Source organism: Pleurodeles waltl, chromosome 12 (genome assembly GCF_031143425.1).
Source record: "Pleurodeles waltl isolate 20211129_DDA chromosome 12, aPleWal1.hap1.20221129, whole genome shotgun sequence".
NCBI lineage: Eukaryota > Metazoa > Chordata > Amphibia > Caudata > Salamandridae > Pleurodeles > Pleurodeles waltl.
In genome coordinates, this window is record NC_090451.1 from 622589088 (window position 1) to 622616074 (window position 26987).

The 26987-nt window shown below is 40.3% G+C and overlaps 1 protein-coding gene across 2 annotated transcripts in view; it reads right to left on the reverse strand.

Annotated features, from left to right (window-relative positions):
- Positions 1–5058: 5058 nt before the first annotated feature.
- IGSF8 (immunoglobulin superfamily member 8) overlaps positions 5059–26987 on the reverse strand; it is a 127055-nt gene continuing 105126 nt past the window's right edge. The window contains exons 5-7 of one of the 2 annotated variants that reach the window (XM_069217972.1): positions 20119–20520; positions 17410–17564; positions 5059–7422 (exon numbers count right to left, since the gene is read on the reverse strand). In XM_069217972.1, coding sequence (XP_069074073.1) covers positions 17443–17564; positions 20119–20520 — 524 coding nt within the window. In that variant the 3' untranslated portion in view covers positions 5059–7422; positions 17410–17442. The remainder of the gene's footprint in view (positions 7423–17409; positions 17565–20118; positions 20521–26987) is intronic. The other variant, XM_069217973.1, reaches the window with a different exon arrangement.

Genomic DNA, 26987 nt, shown 5'->3' on the forward strand with positions numbered 1-26987 from the left:
AGTAACATCAGAGCTCCACTGTCTTTCGTGATAACTCTAGGTGAACAGAACTTAAACTGGAGAAGAGGACAATGTGTTTTTGCACTATCCAAGGGTGACACTAGTCACTCAGCTGAAAGACAAACATTTTTAGTGACACACAGTTTCAGAGCGGATGGGGAAAAAAGCTTTTGGAAATTTGTTGGATCCAGACCCAAATAAAGGCACTAGGATTAGAAGACCATGAAATTTGTAAACTCACATTGAACAAGCACAATTTATGTGAAGTGAGCACAGTGATAGAGAAACATCACTTTGGCTTATGCGTTCAAAGGAAAGGTAAGGGTGTTGATGAATTAAGGTGTTGATGAAACTGTATTAAGGAAATTGGCCTCAACTAGTTAGTTTGGATCGACCTCAGATAAGAGATTTGGGCATCAGTTTTTGTTGAAATGCAGAAGTGACAAAGTCATAGTGGAGATGTGGTTAGAAGATGACCCACCTTCTATTTATGCTCTAGTGGTGACAGAAAAATAACAATCTCTGGCATGTATAGAGGAAATGAAAAAAAGAAATAACAGAAAAGATCTTGGTTCAATACGTGCAAAAGGTGGATAGTTGATGCAAACTGTGGAAAGAAAAGAAATTGCAAAGTCTATGAGAATTGTATGAAATGTAAAGGGGTATGTTACAGAATTGGTGATAGGAGGGACATGACTAATTGAAAAGATTGTCCAGGGAGTGAAACAACGTATAAACTTTTAAAGAAATGCCATTTATGCCTAACGCTGGCGAAGTATGCAGGTTGACAAGAAAGATGGTGACGTATTAGGCAATGGAAGCATATATTCTTCCAGTCAACGGGGAAGCTTGTGAGAAACAAAGGCAGGGCTGAACTGGATGGAGTGATCACTGAAATGATGTTTGATTCAAGCGTGGTTGATGATATTACCACATGTGTTCTCAAAAAGAAATGTTGTATGACGACAAAAAATGTATACCTAAAATACAAGGAAAAAGATTTGAGGATTACTGGAGTAAGGAGACTGCTTGCTGAGTTGGCCGCATAGAAAATATTAGATATCACACTCAATCTCAATGGTCATCCACAAATATAAATGAACTCTGCGGAGTATTGAGAGGTTGATTTTTATAAAAAAAATTCCTGAAGTTCTTTGTGGTGTCCCTGGTGTGCCTGAATACTAAGTACTTAAGATTAAGTTAAAGAGAACTGCAAAACCCAAGGTAGGCAAAGTAAAAAGCATCCAGGTGAAAGCCAAATAGAGTATGGAATGTATAGAACCAGGGGAGGTGACAGAGTGGCTAGTCCCCGTGTTTGTAGGTCACAAGCATGGAGGAGAGATGGCTCTCTGCATTTATATGAAAGACGATTTATAAAATACTTACAGGCAAGTATCCCTCACCCAAATGGATGTGTGGAAAAGGTGGCAAAAGAGGTAAAAATATTTAGCATGTTTGACATGACGTCTACGTACATTCAGGTACATCAGAATTCTATTTAGTCTTCTGACAGCAGCCTCAAGCATTCAAAGGATCATAGTAAGTTAAAGTAATTGAAAAAGAAGCATTACCTGTGACGTGAGGAATCTGAAAGTTAAAGGACAATGTTCTATGGGGAAATAGATTTAGAGTATAAATGGATCATAAACCTGTGAGAGAGATTTTCTGCAAGAAGTCCTAACAATATTTCATTAAGAATTTCAAAGTGATAGCGTCCATTCAAGAACACATGTTTGATGTTGACTATTTTCTAGGAGCTCAGAATGTAACAGCAGACTGTTCAGGCAGATTACCAAGTGGAGTTGAGGACATAAAATATTTAAAGGACAGGTGCATCAGAGAAGAGTATACACAGCAGAAGATGGAGAAGGATGCACTACTTAAGAGGCCAAGATGGTGAATTAAGTGACCTTCTTGAAAGGGATTGGGTGAGGAAGATATTAGATTCTGCAAAGTTCAGATGGCTTACTGTTTAGAGGAATAATGCTAATACAGCAGATGAGCTTAACAGCAAGATTACTAAAAGCAGCTCACAAAGGGCAGTTGAGTATAAGTAAGACAAAGAGAGAATAGGGCATAAGTAAGACACCATAAGACGTAACAGAGAATACATTGTGGATTTCGGTAGTCAGGACAAAACTTGATAGAAAGAAGTGTTCTAAAATGTAAGGCATGGCAATGAGTGATAAGATTAAAAAAACATGGATACCCCAATAGTGTGCTGAGACTATCCTCAAGGACCATAAGAAGAAGTCTATCTGGACTTTTAAGGTCAATACAAGTGTGAAAGTATCTAAGCTATATAACTGCATTAGCAGACTTCTTTGCAGCGTGGCTTATTATGTAGACAGGGTCTGAGTTAAAGACTGACACAGTGCTAAGTTTTATGATCAACTGTTTATCCATGAGGGATTTTCCAATGTGTTACTCACTGACAATGGGATGCAAATAACCTCAAAAGAAACAGAAAAGTCTCAGGGGAAAAAGAATATTAGAAGGCCTCATTGTACCATCCATAAATAAATCACACAGCAGCAAGATTGAATTGCACAGGAAAAGAAGTGGGATGAAAAACAGATTTTAGGTTTTCAACAAACTGTAGGCTTACAGGGTGGACTCTCAGAGTACTAGGGGAAGCAGTCCATTTGAACATTTCAAGGGGAGGAAACCAAACACAATGTTGTATCCAAGCTGGATACATGGGAGAAATGGTGGTAATTTAAAAAAAATATGTTTTCTTGATTTTTACATAAAGCATAACAATGTTAAGTGACAGCTGAAGTAACAATGGCAGACATAAGGTATCAGAAAATCTGCTTCTTTTACAGTGTCTACCAACAAAAAAAAACAAAGAAAGAACAACATTAAGAGGGAAGCATGCAAGGATAGGAGAGTCTCGATCTACGTGAGGTTGCCGAAGCGTTTAAGGTGTGCAGGGACCCTGGTGATACTGTAAGTGTGCGTTAGAGATATCGAGGTGCAGTGTGGATAGTGAGCATGGGTATGTATCAGTCGGGTCAAGTTTTCATTAGAGGGAAGTGCAGTGAGGGCTGTTGGTGGGGCGAGGGTAGTTATCTTTAAATTGTGTTGCACTGTCAAGGCCTCCCCAGTGACTCCTCCGGGGCCACCGCCTCCCATAGTCCCAAGGGAGGCTCTAGGCAGTGTGTTATCTATTCAGTACGTATGGCTACGGCTGGTCCCGCCCCAAGTATCCTGTCTGCTAAACTATGAGGGTATGTTCCTCAGAAGCTGGAGGCAGCATGTGATTCTGTCAGTGGGTGTCATTTTTCGCTTTTATGTTCTTAGTCAATTAATCAGTTTTTGTAAAGCGCAGCTACTCGCTTGTGAGGGTCTCAAGGCGCTGCGTAAGTCTCTGCGTAGTGTAAGTCTCCCAAAACCTCCTCCTGTCCTGTTAGCACCCCTTGTTACCACCCCTTGTTCGTAGCAGCATGAGAGGATATGCCTCTGCACGTGCTCCATTCCGACAATGTGGACAGCCAGCGCTGGACATCAGATCTGTGAGGCCCTTCCATGACATTGCAATTTCTTGCTTAATGAGGACAAAATAAATATCTATAAATCTATCCAGGTGTTTGTCCCTTTTCTTCTTAGGGCAGAGACCCAGGAAGCAGGACTCGGGCATGGACGTGTGTTCCGCGAGTTCAGTGGTGATACCTATGACCTCGCACCACAATATCAGTAACACCAGACACTCCAAGACCATGTGATAGAATCCATCTTCAGGCCACCTGTATCTGTGGCATTCAGGGGCTGATGCAAGGGACATGCGTTTAATGCACTGGGGGACAGATTTACCTGATGTAAATAATGAAACTGTGTAAAACAGAATTGATGCTTGCAGGACACCCCTTCACATGCTGGAGCACTCAGGATCAAGGATTTTCTTTCAGTGGTTGTGGGAGAACACTGTCCATGCTCCCTCAATGACCCCGGTGGGTTGGAATGCAGTACTGTGTACAGTGTAGAGAAAGCATAACGTATGCCTCCACCTGCTAGAATGATGTGTAGCTTTGCTGATAAGGTTGGTGCGCCTTACCGGGACCCCAGGTGGCATGGATCGTGTGCTATATGGCATGATATATTGGGAAGTAGCCCACTCCTATACCATAAGTGTCCCTGATGTCTTGAAAGGGCATGAGGACACCGTCGTGAAAGCGGTCTCCCAAGTGGTCAATTCTTGTCTCCCTTTAAGATTACACATCGAATCTCTGTGCTGCCTAAGGGGTCCTGCATCTGCCACACTGCTATTAGTGGGGAATACAGAAAGTTGGGACTCCCACCATGCACGTCTCAGCCAGCACAGTTGAGCCACTGTTATCGGACATGTTTTTTGTTGTAGGCGAATTCGAGGGTTAGTCCACCACGTGTATATTATAGCCCCCTCAAAAATCGCACGGATGCCCCTGATCCTATACTTTAGCATTCATAACTCTATTTCTTAGGCATTAGCGTAATTTTGCCTCATTGACTGTATCAACCTCTATGATTGCTTAAATTTTTGAAAAATTAGGACATTTCTTTCCCGCTTAGACTACTCACAGATACTTTCCTCTGTTACTAGTAAATCCATTATCTGCTTCTTGCATAGTGTACTTCAATTCCTCATCTAATTTTTAGCCCAGCGTTCTAGTTTCATTTTTGAATATCATTAGTTTGTCTCGCTAGTTTTTTATGCATTGTGTTTTTTCCTAATATGTCTTCTTTTACTTCCTTTACTTCAGCGTGAACAAATGACCTCTGCATGTTCCTCGTCCAGCACTGTCTGCCACATCACATACTCTTCGGCTCACTCATGCCTTCATTCCACTGAGCGCTAGGAGTGTCTCAACTTCATATGTTCATTCTAGAACCTCACTCATACGTTATTCTCCCCTTAACCCCTACTCTGTCTCAGGCATTTTATTATTCTATCTCAATCACACTTTTTAGTTGCAGTGTTTCATGGTGTTAAGGTGAGTTAAACTGCTTTTAATGGGGCTTGTTCACAAGTTGTATACAAGTAAAAATATATAAAAAATACATATTGCTATACAGAAGTGAATATTTACTTTCTTTACTGTATTGGGCCATGCACATGTCAAACGTTTACAGTACCGACAGTTATTTGGTGATGTATTTTAGGTTAAGACTCAATGCTCCACAAAAAAATAAAAACAGAAGACGCTCTTCATCTTTCCATGGATGCTGGGGACAATAAGGAGCTGAGGTGGATGCAGAAGATAGCATCTTTCACGCACAATGTTTTCATGCTTCCAAACAACAAACTTCCCTTTGTTGGAATATAAAGATAAGTTCAGCATGTGTCTTAGATATTCTAATTAAGGAGCAACTTGTCACATTGCTATTTACATCCAGAAAATCCTTACTAAGTTTGTATCTAACTAAAAGAGGAATAAGTACACACATACACTGTTCAGTAGAGTTTACTAAAGTATAGAAGTATAGAAACTCCTATTGTTCACCTCAAGAAGATGGATATATTAGAGGAATGTGCCATTTAAATGCTAATCTTATGGGGAGGAAATGTGGAGCACCATGACCTTTAAGATTAGTTGTTTTTTGTCTTGGGTGATGGAAATATACGCCATATCTTGTCTTGTTTTAGCTTTTAGTTTTTATTCACATTTCAAAGTGTTGTTTCTCTGCGCCACTCCCATACGTTAAAGAGGATAAGTTTGATTTCTAAGGGATAATCTTACTAGTACAAAAAGTGGAATCTCTAGACAGAAATTCCCAAGTCTGATTCGGAAAATCAGGACATTAATTTATTTCTGTGCGGAGTGTTCTAAAAAAAAAGGCAGAAAATATGCATGATACCCACCTTGTAGGTGTAATCAAGCAAGACCACTTTCTCTGAGGGAGTGCAATTTAACTATTCTATGCAAATGTTGTGAACACCTGCATAGTCAGAAATCATTTTGAATTCATACCTCATCTAAGTAGTAAGTGCTGTAGTACATGTGAGCATGTGCTATTAAAGTACTACTGTTAAGTAAACAAGGAATACAAATGGCTCAAAAGCACCCATTTCTTAATCCTAAACCTGCTGATTGTCCACTAGTAATCAAATGGTTTTATGGTAGACATTTCCCTAACCATGCATCAGCATTTCAGGAAGAGAAAAAATGATAAAAATAGGTGCCATAAGTAGACGAAACTCTACCCACTGGGCATATTTACTTTTTTATGTTAATCAGACCAATAATAATATTAATACAATTTAATGTGGGAGGCTTATACCTCAGCTTGCAATAAAGCTCTGTCAATCCACCACCTCTCTGGAGAGAAATAACTCTGGAAATTACCTCCTAGTGATAGCAAATGGGTTGGAATAAAGAGGACTGGACAGTAAGATATGTTTTGACATTTGTCCAGGTCTATATTAGTACGGTACCATACCACATTTTTAGCTTATGCACTCTTTTGTAGGTTCTAGATATGCCAGCATGTGAATGTGTAGGTTGTTTATCAATATTAGTTTGAGTAATGCTGGTAGAGTGCTTGTTGAATGTTTAGTTGTTTCTTTCTGGGTTAGCATGGAAGTAAAATTAGTTTGATGTGGCTAAGGTTTTTGTAGTGTTTTATGTCTACTGATACGTATGCCTGGGCTTTTGTCTTCAAGAAATACAGTTGGTAGGTACCAAAATCACCCCAAATGCAGATAATCTACCTTGTTAACTGTTCACTTTCCCATAAGCACAAATAAATAAAACACAACATAAAATCACGGGTCTATCAAGGCCGAAATAACGTAAACAACCCAAACATAATATTGCAAAAATTACTTCTTCATCTTTTCTACACAGCCGGAGGATTCTAGTTTGTGCCAGAATTTAGTATTCTAGTATGGATCTGGCAGCACCACATTGTCTTTTGTGCTTGCTTACCTTTCATTAAGGAGCAACCAAATCTATAAAATTATACAATGCAAAATACAAACCTACTTTCTTCAAGAACATGTTCAACATCGATTTCACAACCAGTGTTTGGTCTCCACAGTGTATGTGCTGCATACATCTGCCAAGTATGCTTCAGTGCAGCTGGTGGATGAATTTAAAATTCACAGAGTGCTTGCAGAGAGTCATTTTTACAGGTGTGGTGGGGAAAAAACCACAGATGATTGACCATATCTTCAAATATGGCTTTCAGTTCTTCCTGGTTTCAGCATTTTTCTTGCAGTTTTTGTTGGATGTTGTCCTTCAATCCATCCAAGGCTCGCACAGACCATTGTAAACTCAGGATGTACCACCTAATTAAAGTCCTTCAAATAAGGGACTAAAGAAGAAAGAACAGAGGCGTTATCAGATAAGTTGAAATGTTGTCAAAGTCACCTGGGTATGACTTGCAGGCAAAATAAATAAAGAGACCATCAGAGGGAAGGAGTAGGAAGAGCGGGAACAACTGTGGAGAAAAAGAAAAAAAAAGCTTTCATATGAAACCTGAACTGCCATTACGAGATATGTTGATACGCATGTCATGAGATACGTTATGTATATATATGTGCATATATGTCACTTATAGCATTCACTTGGAATAGGTGTTCCTTCCAAACTGAGTTCACGTCTTGCACTTGTATGAAACTGGAGATATTTCAAAGTCAGCCCACAAAATATTACCGGCCTATCTTCTCAGTTTAACGCCTCATTTTTAAAATGGCGTGATTTAACATTAACCTTGTGTTTTTGCGATGTAAGGTTTTAGCAGTAAAAGAAGATGGCGGTGTAAACCACTTTTAGCTGCTCTTTCCAGCTAGCTCCTATCTCCATCTCTCGCACACCCATTAGACAAAGACATCCACCATGATCCCGGGATCGTATAAATACCACTATGTTGGTCACTGTAACACAGATCTGTACATTTCTGAATGTGCAAATTGTCAAGCACCAATACGTTTTCACTGAATAGCATTTTTTTTGTTTTTACTTTGTTTTAATGGAGAAAACAACATTGTTCTACAACATATCAACTTTAGGAGAATTTCCTCTACTCTTTCCATCCTGAAAACGGATTTACTCCCTGCTTGTAACAGAGGGAAAGATGCAAATGTTTTCACGGTGGCAAACTATATGCACCCCTAAACATGCAATACAGGGGCTGTTCGGCATGAACACCCAAAACCCATCCCTACAGGGAGCTTAACTCATACTTAAAGTTATACCATAACAGTGAAAATGTCAGTGGCACTTTGTGAACCTCCAAAGTGCTGAAGCTGGACATTCCTGCCTCAAAGTGGACTGAGGGAGTGGAGGGAGGAAACCACACACCCTACAGGGAAGTTTGCAGTTGGAAGTAGTGGGAGGGAGGCTGTGGGTTCGGCATGAGGTTTAGAAAATGGAAAAAATATGAAAGGGTCCTAATGAAATATTTCATTATTTGCATGGTTTGCAGGCAAAGTTTATTATCCCCAGAAATCGTGGCGATCATCATTCCCAAGAAAACATTGGAAAAACATGTTGAAAAGTAAGTTTGTATCAAACAGCCAAGTAGCTATGAGTATTACAGGCAGTTTACAAAATTTGGGTATGCAATTTAATTTGGTCTGCCATTTTTCAATATTACAAATCCTTCCTGACTTCTACTCTCTACTTGCTTTCATTATTCAAGCATGCCCATCCCAGGTAGATTTTCTGTAAGTTATGGCTGGCAGTGTACTTGAAAGGGCCAGTATGGAAAAATAAAAATCTATACAAAATTCACTATTACACACCCTAGATCGCGGAAGTACACACAACTTACAGGTCACATAAACCATTTTATTCACTAAATTTACAGATACTTTACAGGTTCAGACAAGCCAAACCAATGTTACATGCTCGGGCCTCAGACAGCAGTAGTGTTGATTTAATAAACAACCTTAATGATACAGATTATGAAACTAAACCATAAATCACAAACTTGGAGTTTCTGAACGTTTTATTTAAAAACTGGCTATACTTTGCAAGACTCGTTTAAGCACAACAGCATTGTAAAGTTTGTGGAAAGGGAGGGCATTATGCAAAATGTTGCAGCATTGGCAAAACCAACAAGAAAGCGTGTGAGATCTCAGAATGTAATCAAGCTGTGCTTCAGGTGAAAGAAACTGTGTGAGACATTAATGTGCGATGTGTGAGCACCCAGTGGATGTAGTTTGCTTGAATTGGATAAATGTTTCATGATGAATTCAGGGACACGTCTTATCTTAGTTTCTGACACAGATTTTGAAGAAAGGTTTAGAGGAAAAAAAGTCTTAAAGGATCTGTGTGTTCAACCCTATAGCTATGACAAACAAAAATGATAGACCTCTAGGATACTCAGATGTCAAGTTTGAGTTTATAGGGATACTGAGAGAAAGGTAAATATCCCTGTGGTAGGTAACACCATGCTAAATTGACTGCATCAGAAGCTACTTGGACTATCCCTTGATCCCCATGCCACACCACAGGTTCTAGTGAAGATCATGTCATATTTGCCAAGTGAAATAAATAAGGAGATTCCTGGGGTATTTTCAAATGACACTGGATTATTCATTGACTAGGTTCATTGCATAAAACCTCAAGTTATCTGCTGCACCTGATGTTGGGAGGTTGGAGGAATTAGGAGACAGTTGTCTAGATGGTGTGTGAGAAGATTATTAAACCTACTGATGGCTACAGAGAGGTTGGCACATGTTATGGTATCACGTACGGCTAAAGGGAATATAAGACTTGTTAAACAAAGAAGAATGGAATGCCAAACACAATGTTGTGAAGAATATCGAAGTAAGAGTGGATGATGATGCAGTAGTAAGGTCTCCAAAAGGGCTGAGACATCCAAGTAATGGCAAACCTACTAAGGTGATCAAATTGTTCAATGGGATTATAAAGCTTGAAGATGGCTGCATCTGGAACCTTAGTTGTGTTTCTGTTTTCAAAAGTTGAGTGCTCTCCATCATTTTATGCTGTTTAATCTCTATAGTAATTTACTTTTGATGGCATTCTGCTTTTTATAAACGGCAACATGGTTTTCCCGTTTCTTAGTGGCTAGTTGGCATTTAACGCAGTGTGGTCTTTGGTGTAATTTGTGACCATTTTGTTGTTAGCCTTGTATTTATTATGTTCCTCATCCTTGTGCTTTGAGTGGCTTTGTCTTTTAGGAAGGTGGGCATGTGATATACTGGGGTAGCGGACAAGTCTTTGTGTTCTCTATCACCTTGGGTTCTTTACAGAATGCATTTTTGTAATCTGGTTTGAGATTCTATGGGGGAGTTATGTTTTGCAGGCTTCTGAGAGGGCTGATGGATGGTGCCTCTTCTATTGAATATATCTTATCTCTGATCTTTCCACCACTAGTGCTACTTGTTTTTGGAATTTATATTACTAGTCTCTTGTAGTATGTTATAATTGTAGTTAGTTACCTTTAATGTCTTAAAATATCAATGGCATACGGTGTAGGGTAGGAGGGCCTGTTGAAAGACATGATAAAGACAGAAGAAGGGCAATGCACAAAATACAAAGTGACACACTTTCACCTCTATGTTCCAAAGTTACTATACATTTATGAGGTGTGTTTTATAACAGATGGTCATTTTTAAAGGGTCTGAGATAAAAGTGTAGTATAATTGATGGAAGTATCTTAGTTTGTGTATTATTCCAACATTACCATGTGTAGCCTTCTTAAGAAACACCAAATTTGTATCTTCTATTTATGATGATATGTTGGTGTTTAGTAAGGCTACCTTTTGTTTTTAAACAGTGCGCCCATATGCAGTTAATAGGCCCCATCTGTTTTCGTCTGAAATGGAGAGTGGACCACCAAGAGCTACAGCAATCTCAAAAGCACTTTGCTAATGAGTGTTATGTTTGTACCAATTATAAATAGTATTCAATATACATCCCATATTAGACCCTCAATGTATCATAGTATACTGATGTTTCAAGGAATGGTAGTACAAAATCATGGCAAAGATGTTCATGATGACCCAGGTACTCTTAGTCCCTATCACATATCTAAATTCTGCTATAGTGACCATCATGATCAATTGCACATTTAAAATTAAGAAGCTTTAAATTGTAGATGCAGTCCATCAGCAAACCACTTGCCACCATTACAAGTTCAAAGCTGCAAAATCTATTTTTTTGACTTGTTTTTATACCAAGTGCCAATGGTATGATACCATGCTTTTTTATGTCACCCTCTCCTGGAGTCTATCCCGGACAATGAAAACATGCTGCTAATCCTTCCTCTTAAATAAAATGCACTACTGATCACCCCCCAACTCAAACTATCAGCCTCTTTCTCTCCATCCCTTTTAAACCTAGAACCATTTTCGAGAAGCTACACTTTTGCTTGGACTTTGGCACTCTTCTCTCCCCAATTAAATCTGAGTTTCATTCTGCCCATTCCATCGAAACAGCTCTCCTTTCTGTCAACACCCAGAGGTCAAAAACAAAAACACAATTCCCTCTTTTCATCATTTCTGACACTTCTGCTACTTTTTCGTACTGTTGCCCACTTCATCCCGATCTTATCTTTCTCAAGTATAGGTATCTTTAGCACATTATGTCAATGGGTCTCTACTTACCTCTCTGATCACTCAAATGACTTGTCCTGGTATGAGTGGAATTGTGTTTTGTTCCCTCTCGGCTTTAGGGCATTGTCTTTGATGCACTCATTTTTCTAGATAACACCTTAACTCCATGATCTCTTCTATTGTAGTTCCTATCATTTCTTGGCAGAGGATGCTTTGATACTTCTTAAACCCTGTGACTTCTCTCAGATTAATGCTGGATAACTTGACTTTCCACTGTCAAGCCTTGGAAGAGTTCTCATTCTTTTCATCTTGGAGCATCCAAAAACGAGATGCTTTTCTGCCTAACATCCTCCCTTCCTACTTTTAAGTCTTTTCACACTGCTTCTCTTCTGTTGTCTTTCGAATCATCATTGATTTATTTCTGACCTTCTTTATTTCTTTATTCACAATTCTGTTTCATTTTAAGTTTACTATTTTCCTGAAGACAACTATTCCATGGGTAATTCTAATAATCCCACAGCTTGTCATTTTAACATTTAAATAGGCAGGGCTATAATTGTGACTATAAAGCTCTACCCCTCTGACTGCTGACACAAATGCTCATTTGTCATTTGAGGCATTCAAGCACCAAGGAGAATGGTGATTCTCCAATTAACATGCAGAGAGAATCTTTATTTCATGAAAGACAACGGAGGCTAGCATTATGCATAAAACTGTTATTGCTGCCCCAGCATGCAGCCCTTTAAAGAAACTCAGAGAAACTCAGCAAGGGTTCCACCTGCCCAAAAGACCTTACAATCCATAGCACCTCTCGAAGAGTGGGCTTCAAATTTTGATAGATAAACTTTAACTTCAGACATTACTGCTCTTACCCACCTTGAAATCATAGCCATTGAGACTGCCCTAAAAGGTTTTACATAAAAGATTTATAATTGATTATCCCCATCAGCTCTAAATTTCAACATTCATTGTTCACAAATTATCATACAATTCACAAAACACAATGTAATGCAGTCCTGAAGGGATGGACAATAAATACTCTCAGACACGGTCTTAGCCCTTTTCCAAACATCAAAATGAACACCACCCGGAGAATGAAATCAGTTACAAACCTCGAGTGCTTCGACATCGGAAACTTTTCTAAAAAAGATTGACACATTAAAGTCGCTAATTACAGAGATATTTGTATCAATTAAAGATAAACATTATCTGGCCAGGATACAAAAATATTAAAGATCAAATTTACATCCCATAATGAATCATATCGAGCTCTATGTGGTCTTTTTAGTCCTGTTCCTTGAATTACCCTACAGATCCAGTGATTGCAACCGATAGCAAATGTATTCACCAAGGCATATCCAGCTGACACTCCTGATCTGTAACAATTAATTGTGCTGTAAGATAGACCTGAACAGTTTGTCCAGGAAATTTGCTTCCTCCTTTACAGGAGCATCCACAACATTCAAATTCCTCTGCATGCACCAAAAAAACCATTTTTGCCAAACACCTTGGTACCTTTTCCTGGTACGTGGTGGCCAAGATTCATCCAAAATATTCTTAGCTTCTCCCGAAGGGACTGAGCATCTTACCGAACCCCTGAAATCTTCCAGAGAAGAAGGTTCATGCTCCCCTCTAGTACTAAAGGATGTTCTGATCCTTCCTCACCTATTAACAGAACAATAGGGGTACCTCCACTGCGATCCCCTTTACCACAGGAAACCAAATCTGAGAGTTCCAAAAGGGAGTTACCAGAAAAATACTTCACCTTTTAAGATCACGGTCTGGATCAATGAAAACAGTGTGAAAGCGTAACTCCTGTTTCCCTTTCAAACTTGGATAAAGGCATCTACCTCAGTCACTCTGGGATCCAGCCTCCAACTATAATAACTATCCACTTGAAAGGTCAGTCTGCTTGCAAATAAATCTACCTGAAATGGACCTTGTAATCTCTGAATCTTCATGAAAATGGGTGGATTCAGCTTCCAAGCACTGGAATACCTCAAATTCCTTGATTTACAATCTGCTCTCTGATTCTGCTCACCACGAATATATTCTTCCCTCAAAAGTGCTATTTGTTCTCAACAAATATACCAGATCTCCCTGGCTAGATATGCCAGTTGCTTCGATCTCAAACTCCCTAGTGGATTTATGTATAATACTGGTGAAAAACTGTCCAAAGGAATCAACACCACAATCTATGATAATGTGCCCCTGAAACTCATCTAAGCGTTCAATCCCACTGACATTTCTAAGCAACTTAGGCACCAAGCTTGCTCTTCCCTGGGCCATCTCCCTTGAGTCTCCTTTCAAGCGTACCCCACAACCAAGATTGCTGGCATCTGATTCTAGAATAAATTCTGTGACATTCTCAAAATTGGCTTTGCCATTCCAAATTTCTAGATTGCTCAGTCACATTCCAAATCCTCACAAGCTTGCCGGGATAAGGGTATCACATCAGCATACCACAAACCTTTATTAATACTAAGGTCTTAAGCCTTTAAAGAGCTCTGCAGTAAAGTGGGCCCGGAGAAACAGCCTGAATGGATGATGATAAATGTACAACTACCTTTGCCAGAACCTTCAGAGTCACCACCTCTTTTGCTAAAAAATAACCTACTTCCTTTTTTATATTCTTTCTTTTTCTATAGAAGACATAACTGAACTAAAAGTGCACCCATTTCAAAACCCAAACACTCTAAATTATCAGTTGGAATCATGACAGCCATTTCTACGCTGATGATGAAGTGTAAGCCCTCCAATAAGTCCCTTGTCTATCTCAGATGCCTTAACAGTTCCTCCCGATGTTGAGACATCACCAATATGTTGTCTAAATAAATTATTTGATAAACGCCTCTTTCTCTCAAAAATGCTAAAACTGGACGCAATACCTTGGTGAAGACAGACCAAAAGGAAGCCCGCAAAGCTAAAATACCTCTCCATCTGAAGCATAAGTATTTCTGAGAACCTACGTTCATAGGTAACGTGAAGTAGGCGTCTCTCAGATCTAACTTCACTAGCCGATCCTTCTCCTGTATAACATCCCGCAAAAGAAGGATTCTCTCCATCTTACAAAGTTTGTATACTAGAAATTTGCTCAACTCCTTCAGATTTATTACAGGACTATAGTGACGGCATACATAGTATTTGTTTTAGTAGTAAATGTGGGCGGTCCGAGTGGAGTGGTTGGAGAATGAGGACTACTTACGAGTAAATGGAAGGGTTTTGCAAAATTTACGGCAGGGTTTAGGCACTAATAAGTCAATACAAACAGATTCACAAGTATGATCTCTGCTATTCATAACTACAATTCTAAAGAAAAGACCATAAAAGTACAATACATCTTCACAAAACAATGGCATTACATAAAACCAAACAACTGAAGTATCATAAGATGAAACAAACCCTAAAATTCATAAAATGCAGATAGAATCTCTTCAATAATTTAGAATTGAGCAAAGTGCTGAAATACAATTCCAAACAAGCAGAAAAACATAAAAATGACCGAAGATCATAAAAGGTACAAGGTGCTACATCATGACACAGCCCCACAAACTAAGGAGCATAAATTTAACATACGCCGCTTTTAGATAATTAAAACAGCAAGCACCTCGGCTGAATGCAGAAACATATACTAGTATGATACAAGAGGTGAAACTGAGAAAATTGCAGCCTGAAGGGCCTCTGTCGGAAAGTGTCGATCATACAGGTGATTTCTTCTTGTCCCGGAATGCAAAAAAATGGAATGTGCTCGTTCGAAAAGACAATACCGCCGGTAGGAGAGGTGTCCCGAACGGAAGAGTCTGGAAGACTGCCTCAAATCAGAGTTCTGTGAAAATACGACCAGACCCGACGGCGGAAGAAAACAATCTAATAATGGAGGCAATGCCCATTCGTATTACCAGCAAAAGGAGGAGTCACTGCACCTTGTGATTTGAAAGACTTTCTGAAGAAAAACAACTTGCAACCTTCCAGACCCAACCCTAGATAGTAGAAATATGTAGAGTATGTATATATACAGACACTCATGCCATCAAATACATTGTTACATGTGTTCGCACGTAGTGGAAGACGCTTTGCAAAAGCTAACTGGTCATACTTCAGTTGCTTATTTCTCTATTTGTTTGTTAAATTGGCACTAATAAAGTCAAATATTTTCTCAGACAGTGCTACCACTTACCAAAATTACAAGATAATTATGTAATACAAGCAAAAAATGTGCCACATACTGTGCCTCTTCTTGCTGAACAATTTGTTAAAACCCTGCCAGATAATTTGCAGCTCCTCTGCCACTTAATTCCAGTGGCCTTGCTCATAAATGCTAAATCACTGCATAGCACCCTGTCCTATACAATTTTAGAAAAATGCCTTAGATATTCACAGTGCTTTCTGTTACATGCTTAAACCTCACATCAGTATTAATACACAAGTCACTATTCTACACTGCACCAACAAGGATTCAATTCAGTGACTCTTTGGTCTCACACACAGAAATCTACAGTGATCACAACTAATTGACATTTCATAATGCGAAAGGGCATTTCCCACCAGTTAGTTTAAATAGCATTTATTTTACACTTCAGGTGGCCCATTATTTTAAACGCAATTGATGGGAAAGTAAACCTACAACGAAATACTTGTAGGATATATGTTGTTTTTAGTCATGTCCCTGACCCCACCACCAAAGGGCTCAGGAACAGGGTTGCCTTACTTTTTTATGCACTTCAACCTTCTTGGAAGTGAAGATGGCCTGGAAACACAAAATATAAAAAAAGTCGCGCTTCCAGGCAATCTTCTTTAACAAGTACTTAAGGGATTAGATTTATTTTTGGGTACCTCAATCTTGACTGTACCCTCAAGCAGAAGAATCAGAAGGCGTGTACATCATGTTTGAATTCATAACCTTATTGTACATGCCTCATTAACTCCCTATATACAGTATTTCTCCTTTTGATGTGAAATTCTTTGACACCCTGGTATGTGTTGAGGTTTCTAATATGGGTTGAGGTTTGTAATCTAAAAACTAAATCAATCAATAAAAATGTCTTCTAGATTTGGATCTGGTGTAACACACAACAGGACGGCTTGTATTCAAACACTGTGAAGCCATCTAAGCCCTCCCATCAGCCCGGTTTATTAGACAAAACAGGTTAAACAATAAGAAAGCTTCGTTATAGGTTGATATCAGTTCTGATGCTACAGTGATTACACTCATGCGGACACACAAGCACCTATGATTGCAGCACAGAGAACCTTCTGCAATTCTGCCAGTGCACGCCCCAATGTACACCTTGCATACAGGAACACCTTTGCTGATGTACCTCGTGTCTGCGCCAACACGTGATTTCACAGTACTCAAACCCATCTGAAGCTGTGCCAGGCCTGGTCAGGAGCACACCATTACTTTTCTGTATTTAGACTCACACACACTTTGCACCTATGCTTTCTAGCACGATGCTTAATCACATGAAATGCTCTGCAATCCAGCTACAGCATCTGCAGTGTCAGTGGTAACATACACTGCTAACTAGCTGGCTCTCCATAACACAGACTAACCTTACACATACATGAAGGGGTGCCTCCAGTCATTTGCATCTTTATGGAACAAGGTTCAGCAAACAACCAAGGAAACAGCTTTGTGCACTAAATCACCAATGAGAAGTTTTGAATTAATTTGTGGCTACATGCCAATGCCATACTTGATACTGGTTGGTACTTGTCCATGTATCTATTAAAATTAGACAAACTTCAAACTAAAACTAAACCTCAATAAGCATGATCCACTTTCTTGGTACAATAAGGCAAATATATGAACTCATACAATTGATGTCTCAATATTTTATCTTGCCCTACATTTGAGATATACCACTTTACTGAAATGCACACACAAAAACCCAACTTACTTGTATTACTGATGGAATATCCTTCACATACATTCACCTCTTGCGGTTTCGAAGTCTCCTCATGTAGCAACACGTCACTGTGGAAAGAACGGCAATGCCAACCAAGAGGGCACTGGAGATGCCAACAATCAAGGGTAGGAAAAGCAGGTCCATGGCTGGAACAAAGAAAGTCAAAGTCAAATGAAACAGCATTTTTGCTGCCAACAGTTTTACAGAAGTGATACAAGTTACTATAAAGAAATCTGTCCCATAAATTACTCACTTGACTAATTTAACGTTAAAATTACTTACTAATATATATATCTTTGTAGAGATGACAGCGAACTGTTCTGATGAAACATGGTGCCTCGAGTGTTTACTGTGTATAATGTTTATAAAATTTCCCAGACAGAAATTAGGCGATTGCACACTACTAAGTTTTGAACAGCTATGGTTTTAAGTCTCACTAATGTGAACTCATGCAGTTTTGAGATTCCTTTGATTATCTAGTCTACAGAAATCATGTGGCCTTCATTAGGCAATGCTTTGCATGTCTAAGGATTGCTTTTGAGTGTTTATTCGAACCGCCTAATCCTGTACTGGTTCTTCATACTGTTTAGTAGATGTTCCTATTTTGTTGTCTAGTTTAATTCATGTATATTTCTCTGATGCCAAGCTGGGCCTGGCCATGTTAAGGAAATTACCTAAATAGTTAAACGTGCAGCATATTTCACTCTTGTTAAATGGGAAACTGAACATGTTAACTTTCAATTCTACAGTCTAAAAAAAACTAATTAAAATGCATATATGCGAAGTGAAATTATCCACGTTATACCCAAATTAGATTTCATTTCCCCAATGAAAGAATTGTCAATTTTAGAATTTACTACGGAGTCCTGTCAGAATACCAGTCTAGAAAATTAGCCTACGAAAATAAAAATATGTATTATAAAAACATGTCTCATCCTTTCACAATTTCCCCATTATGATAAAATTAAATCGATGTTAGCTATTTTTTTTAAAATAAGTCTAAAAGGAAGTTTGACACATAAATATCATGGGAACCAAAGAGAACATTTCCTAGCTCGTAGTGCTTCAAACAGAGCCTGTGATAAAAACTCAGTGTGCAGCCTATGGAGTATATTTTATCTTTGTATAAAAACAGAGTATTAGCTGGAAATTAATGGGGCATCGGGGCAAATCCACAGAGCATCATGACTATGACTATTTGACTTACTAGAGATGCCCAAACTAGCAGATTAGGATGGGAAGAGACATCAGAGAGTGGTGGAAGGTTCGAATAAATCTGCAGATTAAGCCATCAATACACTTGCAACGTTTGTAGAAGTTTATCTTTGCTCCAGTTAAGCGACTTTCAAATGATTCTAGATTCTGGGGTTTGTGGTCCACATTACTGAACAAGATGTGCTACATTACCACAACCAATCACATTTTGAAAGTGGGAAAGTATGTTCACATACCTAGTATTAAAACATCCTTACTAATCAAGAAACTGCCAGAATTTAAAGCTGCATTACTGCTCCACAAAACTCCATTCTTACCCACGTCTCCACAAGGAAATGTCATTGCCTACAATAACTGAATCTAACACTGCAGTACCCAAAGACTGCCTTCTTTCAAGTGGAGGGACAATATTGGTAGCTACGCTGGCAGCATTTTTCCGGGCACAGTGGGGTTTAGGGGCAGGCATTGCCATTATTTAATTATTTATTTTTAGACATCCACTGATACACTTGTAATGAATACATTTGGGGATCAGCAGATCCTGTGACTATGTTTTTTTATTAAGGAATGGGGGGAGGGTGGTCTTGGGAGTCGCTCCAGTGTGTCGTGGGGCCAGGGTGTCCTTAGCTGCTCAGTTATATGTTTTCTTTCGAACTGATGGACGAAGGCTGTGCTCTATGTTCTGAAATGGCTGGATCACGGATCCGGCTCTGGATTCACTGACCCATAAGGGACAACAGGAGAAAGGCTCCCTCGTCCAATCATATACCCTACATTTAATCTCCTGGGTTAGCAAATAATTCCCAAACAGCTCGGATACACAAATATGTTCACCACTTAAAGCCCCTTGGCAACTTAAAATGCTTTAAACTCGAAAACTACCAGAAGAATTTATTTCAAACCAAGGGCATAACAGGCTCTGAGTACACCTCCTTTAATGGGAAGTCTGTTTTTAAATCTGTTCCGCGCTGTGTGCTATAAGGGCATGTAAAATTTGCTATTGGAGCTAAATTAGGAAAACTATATATTTTTTTTACTCCTCCCCTTTAACTTATTTACCCTTGTGGATGTCTGAGAAACTTGGGATGCCGAACATTAGTCGACCAAGCTTTGTGCAAATCCATCCACCGTGTTAAACATATAGGCACATCAAAAAACACCTTTTAAATGAACTGAATATGCATAACTGTTTACGTATATATCTGTATTAATCATTATTTGATAAAACATGGTGATATCACCAAAGCTAAAGCTGCCTCTAGGCCAGACCAAAAATATTGAATACACACTACAAAAAAAACTTCACTTGATAAACTACCTGCTAAATGATCTCTGTTCATATCAATAAAACATAAAATGATGTCATCCAGAAAATATTGTGATGGAATGTTCAATGATATATAAATACTAAAATCAAATTTATTAAGTAATCAACCATTGGCTTTCACAGAGATGTTCATTTTTTAACTACACAATCATACTCACCAAGTGCATACGGATAAACAAGCACAGAGTTGGATTTCACGGATGCTGCATTGTACCAACTTCGATCCGGGTACTGGACCCAGGCAGTGACGGCGCAATGATACTGCCCCTCGTCTGAGTGCTGGATGCCATGTATTCGCAGCCGGTAGCACATCACTCCGACCTTGTCGGTACTCACTTCTCCCTCAGGGGTCCGGCTGCCCAGTTCCGCCACTCCGTCCCGGTTCAAGGAAGCCAGCAACTTGGCGGGGGGTTTTGGCTCACCTTCCAGCTCCGCCCACCAGCTGACTGCGATGTGCACATTCTGGGTTGTTTCGATGGAGATATTGCACAGGATCTCTGCAGTGTCACCACGGTAAAGGGAGTGAGCAGCCATCCAAGAGTATGCCCCAACCACCACAGCTGCAAAGAATGTTAACAAGGAGGTCCAGGAAAATATTGTCAGATGTGAAGGTCAACAGTAAGCTATCAGACATGTCTATGGTTTCTCATATTACATATATTCTCAGGATGGCATGATGTCCTTTTATTAACTTAGATGCTTGCGACCCATTCCATTAAAAGGTACACGCGTGTCTAGAGTTTATTACGTTCTTATGATTACGTTCACTATCTCAAACTTTGAGTTGCCTAAAAGCTGATCAACAGGGACAGTGTTAGAACATACAAATTTTATATCTGAATTTACCTTATTTGAAAAAAAAAATTAAAACTCATATGGATTTGTCACATAACTTAAAAAATCTGTATAAGTCTTTTTTTGATTTCTCACACAAAACCTATTTTTGTGAGTTTTTCTACTACACTTGTTTTAGTGAAAAGTAATGGATTTAATGAAATTTATAAGCTGTTTCTCAAAGTTTAAAGAAGCAAAATCGTGTTATTTCCCGTGCCCCCAATACAAGTGTACACACACAGACACATGAGCTCTTTTGGGGAAGGCAGTCGTGTTATTTTTCTTAAGAATAACACTAATGAAAAAAGGCGGGCAAACTAATAATGGAGCAAACTAGCATATCCTTAGCAGACAGGCGAATAAACAGAATGTCACATTAGTACGCAGATAGCGTTGCTCATACAAAATTGTTTCCAGGGAAAACGCTCCCTTATCCACGGCGTACAGGGTTCTTTTTTATAGAACAGGTGTAGCGGGTCTCTATTCACACACACAACCTTGGGAATTAGCGCGGTATGGAAACTAATAAAATCCGGACAGCTGTTATTATAGAGATAGGAGCTTTAAGAGAATGAAGAAAGGCAGTTAAAAAACAAACATACCAGCTAGCTGCCAGGTATTCAAAAGCAAGACTGTACATCCAGCAAAACCGGAAATGCTATATAGTCAGCGTCCCATTCACAAAGGGACTTGTGTCTCGTAAAATTGCGAGTGCAGAGTCTCCGCATACCTAACTTTGCGAGTCATAAGTTCTTTTGTGAATCTGGCACTCATTCTCTCCTTATTTTATTTCTAGGAGAAGTTTATCTTTCATTAATTTATTTACGAGAAATATGAAGGCCTACAAGTCACCTCTTAGATACAGAAGTAAAAAAAAGATATTACACTGCAAATTCTCAAAATCCGAGTATCCAGCAAGATGCAAAGAATGGACATTGATACGTCATCCTTTGATCCTCTGATGGCGATGTTTGTGGTAACTGCAAGTCTGTTTAAAAAGTTTGGTTTTCTGGAAATTCCTAAATTCAGGATGACAAACGTCCATTCAAACTCAGTGCCAGAATCTCTTTCACGTTTCCTCCCTTGAACTCCAAAAGATTTTCCACCATACTTTTTGAGACTGCAGACTTTCTTGTAGGCATAGCATCTTATTTTTGGAGCATGTTTTGGTGTGCTTTGGTCCTTGAGTAACAAATCCACGCCTATAGGCAGGGCCACTGGAATTATGTGGCAGAGGAGGGACAAATTATGTGGCAGAGTTGCGTTAATTATGCGGAAAGGAAATGTAAATTATGCAGCAGAGGCACATTTTGTGATAGTATTAACTAAATATTTTGTCATTTTCAAACGTATTAACGCTGTCTGGGCATTAGTTGCACTTTATTAGTACCAATTTTACACCCACATATAGAAATAAGTAACGAAAATGCTACTAGTTAACATTTGCAAGCGGCCTTCCACTAGGCAGCAAAGCATGTCGCTGCATTTTTAGTAACTTTTAAAACAAATGATCTAGAATCAGTTTTTTTTTTAAATCTACTGATTATGCAGCAGATGATAGATTATGTAGCAAATGTGGCAAATCTATAATTATGCAAAAAATCACCGTGGCGGTACAATCCCATAATTCCAGTGGTCCTGCCTAGAGGCAAATTAATGTGCAATCTTGGTGTTTTCCAAATGCCCACATTAAAATAAAACACCCAAAAGTGAATGCAACTCTTGTATGATGCTAACAAGGTAAAGGATGCATTTAAACCTCCTTTTAAAATGTAGAGAACTGTTCGGGTATCAAATGCTTGCTGTGTAAGACCCCACAGAGAGGCTGCGACTGGAACCCAAAAAAGCTCCCGAATTCTGTGGCCTTCTTCATTAAACAACAAGAAATGAGTCTCGGTTCATCAAAACGTTTTATATAATTTCCCATTAAGTTCGTGTTGGTAGACTACATATAAGGATTGAAGAGTGGGGCCCCTGGTTTCATTTGTCCATCCATATTGGTGGCACTATCATGTGTAATAGGGTACATGAGCTTATGACTTATCGAGACCATAGAAGATGAAATTGGCCATTTTAGGACCAGATTTCTTTTGCTAATTTTGGAGTGGTGCGTTCCAAAGTGCGTGTTGAGATGTTGTCCTTGAAAACTCTATCAAACACCGGAAAATGTCTTGACATCTTTAAATCTCTAGAATGATTTATAATTGTATTTTTATCTTTAGATGATGTCAAGGATTAATTGATATGGGACAAAGTTGTGGGAAAATCACAAATTAGATTTCATAGGATATCATGTTTTATCCTTAACTATGTAGTCACTATGCAGCAACTACAAAATAATATTAGAATGGACATGTAGAGTAAAACCATACATAAAATGAAGTAAATTAAACATTACACATGTTAATACTCAGGACAAAATAACAAAGAAATCACAAGGACACAGAGACAAAGTAATAAAGATTTTGCTACGCCGTATTCTTGCATACTCTGGTAACAGCCCTGCACTTCAGAAGCAAGCCAGGAACATTCCCAGCTCACTCATGAAATTCAGGAGCAAATCAGGAGTATTACAAAAACAAGCATTTGTAATGTAATGGGTCTCGCATTTGCTCGAGTTAGAGTTATTAGCGTTATGTTGTATATTCCTACCTGGACTTTTCTTGCCACATAAATTGAAAATAAAAAGTAAAACAGTTGCCAGAAGCAAGTAAATTCAAAGCACCACGGCCGCCATGACAGTGAGCTCTAGAGTTATTGGCTCCCTGGTGAATGTCTAGAAAGGATTGCGGCTGGGTTGAAAGGCAAACCAAAAGCAGAGGGGCCATCACAAACTGTAACAGGAGGAAGCATGACGTAGTGTGATGGCCAACAAAAATGTTTACTTAGTGAAATCCCCTGGGAGGGAACTCAGTGCACAAAGGAGGGATATTTCACAAAATGCACCAATGAAAATGAAGCATTTAAGACAAGCACCACAAACAAAAATAGCACGAGTGAGCGTGGTTAAAAGCCCACAGAGATTACAACATGCCAGAGCACTTGCACGAGCAACCCTGAAAAGACAAAGAAAGAATGAAGGGAAGAGAAAAAAATAGGGAAGGAATGAATGCCTGATTGTAAGGAAATGCCTCCTTGGCATGGTTGCCCCCTGACTTTTTGCCTTTGCTGATGCTATGTTTAAAATTGAAAGTGTGCTGAGGCCTGCTAACCAGGCCCCAGCACCAGTGTTCTTTCCCTAACCTGTACTTTTGTATCCACAATTGGCAGACCCTGGCATCCAGATAAGTCCCTTGTAACTGGTACTTCTAGTACCAAGGGCCCTGATGCCAAGGAAGGTCTCTAAGGGCTGCAGCATGTCTTATGCCACCCTGGAGACCTCTCACTCAGCACAGACACACTGCTTGCCAGCTTGTGTGTGCTAGTGAGGACAAAACGAGTAAGTCGACATGGCACTCCCCTCAGGGTGCCATGCCAGCCTCTCACTGCCTATGCAGTATAGGTAAGACACCCCTCTAGCAGGCCTTACAGCCCTAAGGCAGGGTGCACTATACCATAGGTGAGGGTACCAGTGCATGAGCATGGTACCCCTACAGTGTCTAAACAAAACCTTAGACATTGTAAGTGCAGGGTAGCCATAAGAGTGTATGGTCTGGGAGTCTGTCAAACACGAACTCCACAGCACCATAATGGCTACACTGAAAACTGGGAAGTTTGGTATCAAACTTCTCAGCACAATAAATGCACACTGATGCCAGTGTACATTTTATTGTAAAATACACCACAGAGGGCACCTTAGAGGTGCCCCCTGAAACTTAACCGACTGTCTGTGTAGGCTGACTAGTTCCAGCAGCCTGCCACACTAGAGACATGTTGCTGGCCCCATGGGGAGAGTGCCTTTGTCACTCTGAGGCCAGTAACAAAGCCTGCACTGGGTGGAGATGCTAACACCTCCCCCAGGCAGGAGCTGTGACACCTGGCGGTGAGCCTCAAAGGCTCACCCCTTTGTCACAGCCCAGCAGGGCACTCCAGCTTAGTGGAGTTGCCCGCCCCCTCCGGCCACGGCCCCCACTTTTGGCGGCAAGGCTGGAGGGAACAAAGAAAGCAACAAGGAGGAGTCACTGGCCAGTCAGGACAGCCCCTAAGGTGTCCTGAGCTGAGGTGACTCTGACTTTTAGAAATCCTCCATCTTGCAGATGGAGGATTCCCCCAATAGGGTTAGGATTGTGACCCCCTCCCCTTGGGAGGAGGCACAAAGAGGGTGTACCCACCCTCAGGGCTAGTAGCCATTGGCTACTAACCCCCCAGACCTAAACACGCCCTTAAATTTAGTATTTAAGGGCTACCCTGAACCCTAGAAAAGTAGATTCCTGCAACTACAAGAAGAAGGACTGCCTAGCTGAAAACCCCTGCAGAGGAAGACCAGAAGACGACAACTGCCTTGGCCCCAGAAACTCACCGGCCTGTCTCCTGCCTTCCAAAGATCCTGCTCCAGCGACGCCTTCCAAAGGGACCAGCGACCTCGACATCCTCTGAGGACTGCCCCTGCTTCGAAAAGACAAGAAACTCCCGAGGACAGCGGACCTGCTCCAAGAAAGGCTGCAACTTTGTTTCCAGCAGCTTTGAAAGGACCCTGCAAGCTCCCCGCAAGAAGCGTGAGACTTGCAACACTGCACCCGGCGACCCCGACTCGGCTGGTGGAGATCCAACACCTCAGGAGGGACCCCAGGACTACTCTGATACTGTGAGTACCAAAACCTGTCCCCCCTGAGCCCCCACAGCGCCGCCTGCAGAGGGAATCCCGAGGCTTCCCCTGACCGCGACTCTTTTGAATCCTAAGTCCCGACGCCTGGGAGAGACCCTGCACCCGCAGCCCCCAGGACCTGAAGGACCGGACTTTCGCTGGAGAAGTGACCCCCAGGAGTCCCCCTCCCTTGCCCAAGTGGAGGTTTCCCCAAGGAACCCCCCCCTTGCCTGCCTGCAGCGCTGAAGAGATCCGTTGATCCCTCATAGACTAACACTACAAACCCGACGCTTGTTTCTACACTGCACCCGGCCGCCCCCGCGCTGCTGAGGGTGAAATTCCTTGTGGGCTTGTGTCCCCCCCGGTGCCCTACAAAACCCCCCTGGTCTGCCCTCCGAAGACGCGGGTACTTACCTGCTGGCAGACTGGAACCGAGGCACCCCCTTCTCCATTGAAGCCTATGTGTTTTGGGCACCACTTTGAACTCTGCACCTGACCGGCCCTGAGCTGCTGGTGTGGTGACTTTGGGGTTGCTCTGAACCCCCAACGGTGGGCTACTTTGGAACAAGAACTAAGCCCTGTAGGTGTCCTACTTACCTGGTTAACCTAACAAATACTTACCTCCCCTAGGAACTGTGAAAATTGCACTGTGTCCACTTTTAAAACAGCTAATTGTCAATAACTTGAAAAGTATACATGCAATTTTTATGATTTAAAGTTCCTAAAGTACTTACCTGCAATACCTTTCGAATGAGATATTACATGTAGAATTTGAACCTGTGGTTCTTAAAATAAACTAAGAAAAGACATTTTTCCATACAAAAACCTATTGGCTGGATTTGTCTCTGAGTGTGTGTACCTCATTTATTGTCTATGTGTATGTACAACAAATGCTTAACACTACTCCTTGGATAAGCCTACTGCTCGACCACACTACCACAAAATAGAGCATTAGTATTATCTATTTTTACCACTATTTTACCTCTAAGGGGAACACTTGGACTCTGTGCATGCTATTCCTTACTTTGAAATAGCACATACAGAGCCAACTTCCTACACTGATGAAGAAAAAAGAGAGGAACGAAACAAGGAAGAAATAACCATGTTTTTGCAAGTTTGAAAGAGGAGGCAGCAAGGGGAAGAGGGAAATAAAAAATAGGAGGGGAGTAGAAATAAAAAGTTGAAAGAAAGCAAAACTGTTAAAGTGTGGATTTTAAGAGATGGAAAGGGAAAAGTGGGGGAGAAAGAAAACACAGAGTAAACAGAGTAAAGGAAAGAACGGAGAGAGGTAGGTGAAACAGACCCTCCCAAATAAAGATAGCAGCTAAGAATAGATTTAATTGGCTCCACCATGTCCTCAAACAGACGTCAGAGTGTGGAACAGCATAGGGAACTGCAGAACAGCAGGAGATGCTTAAGCAGAGTGGTATGTGAACCCTAATACTGCAA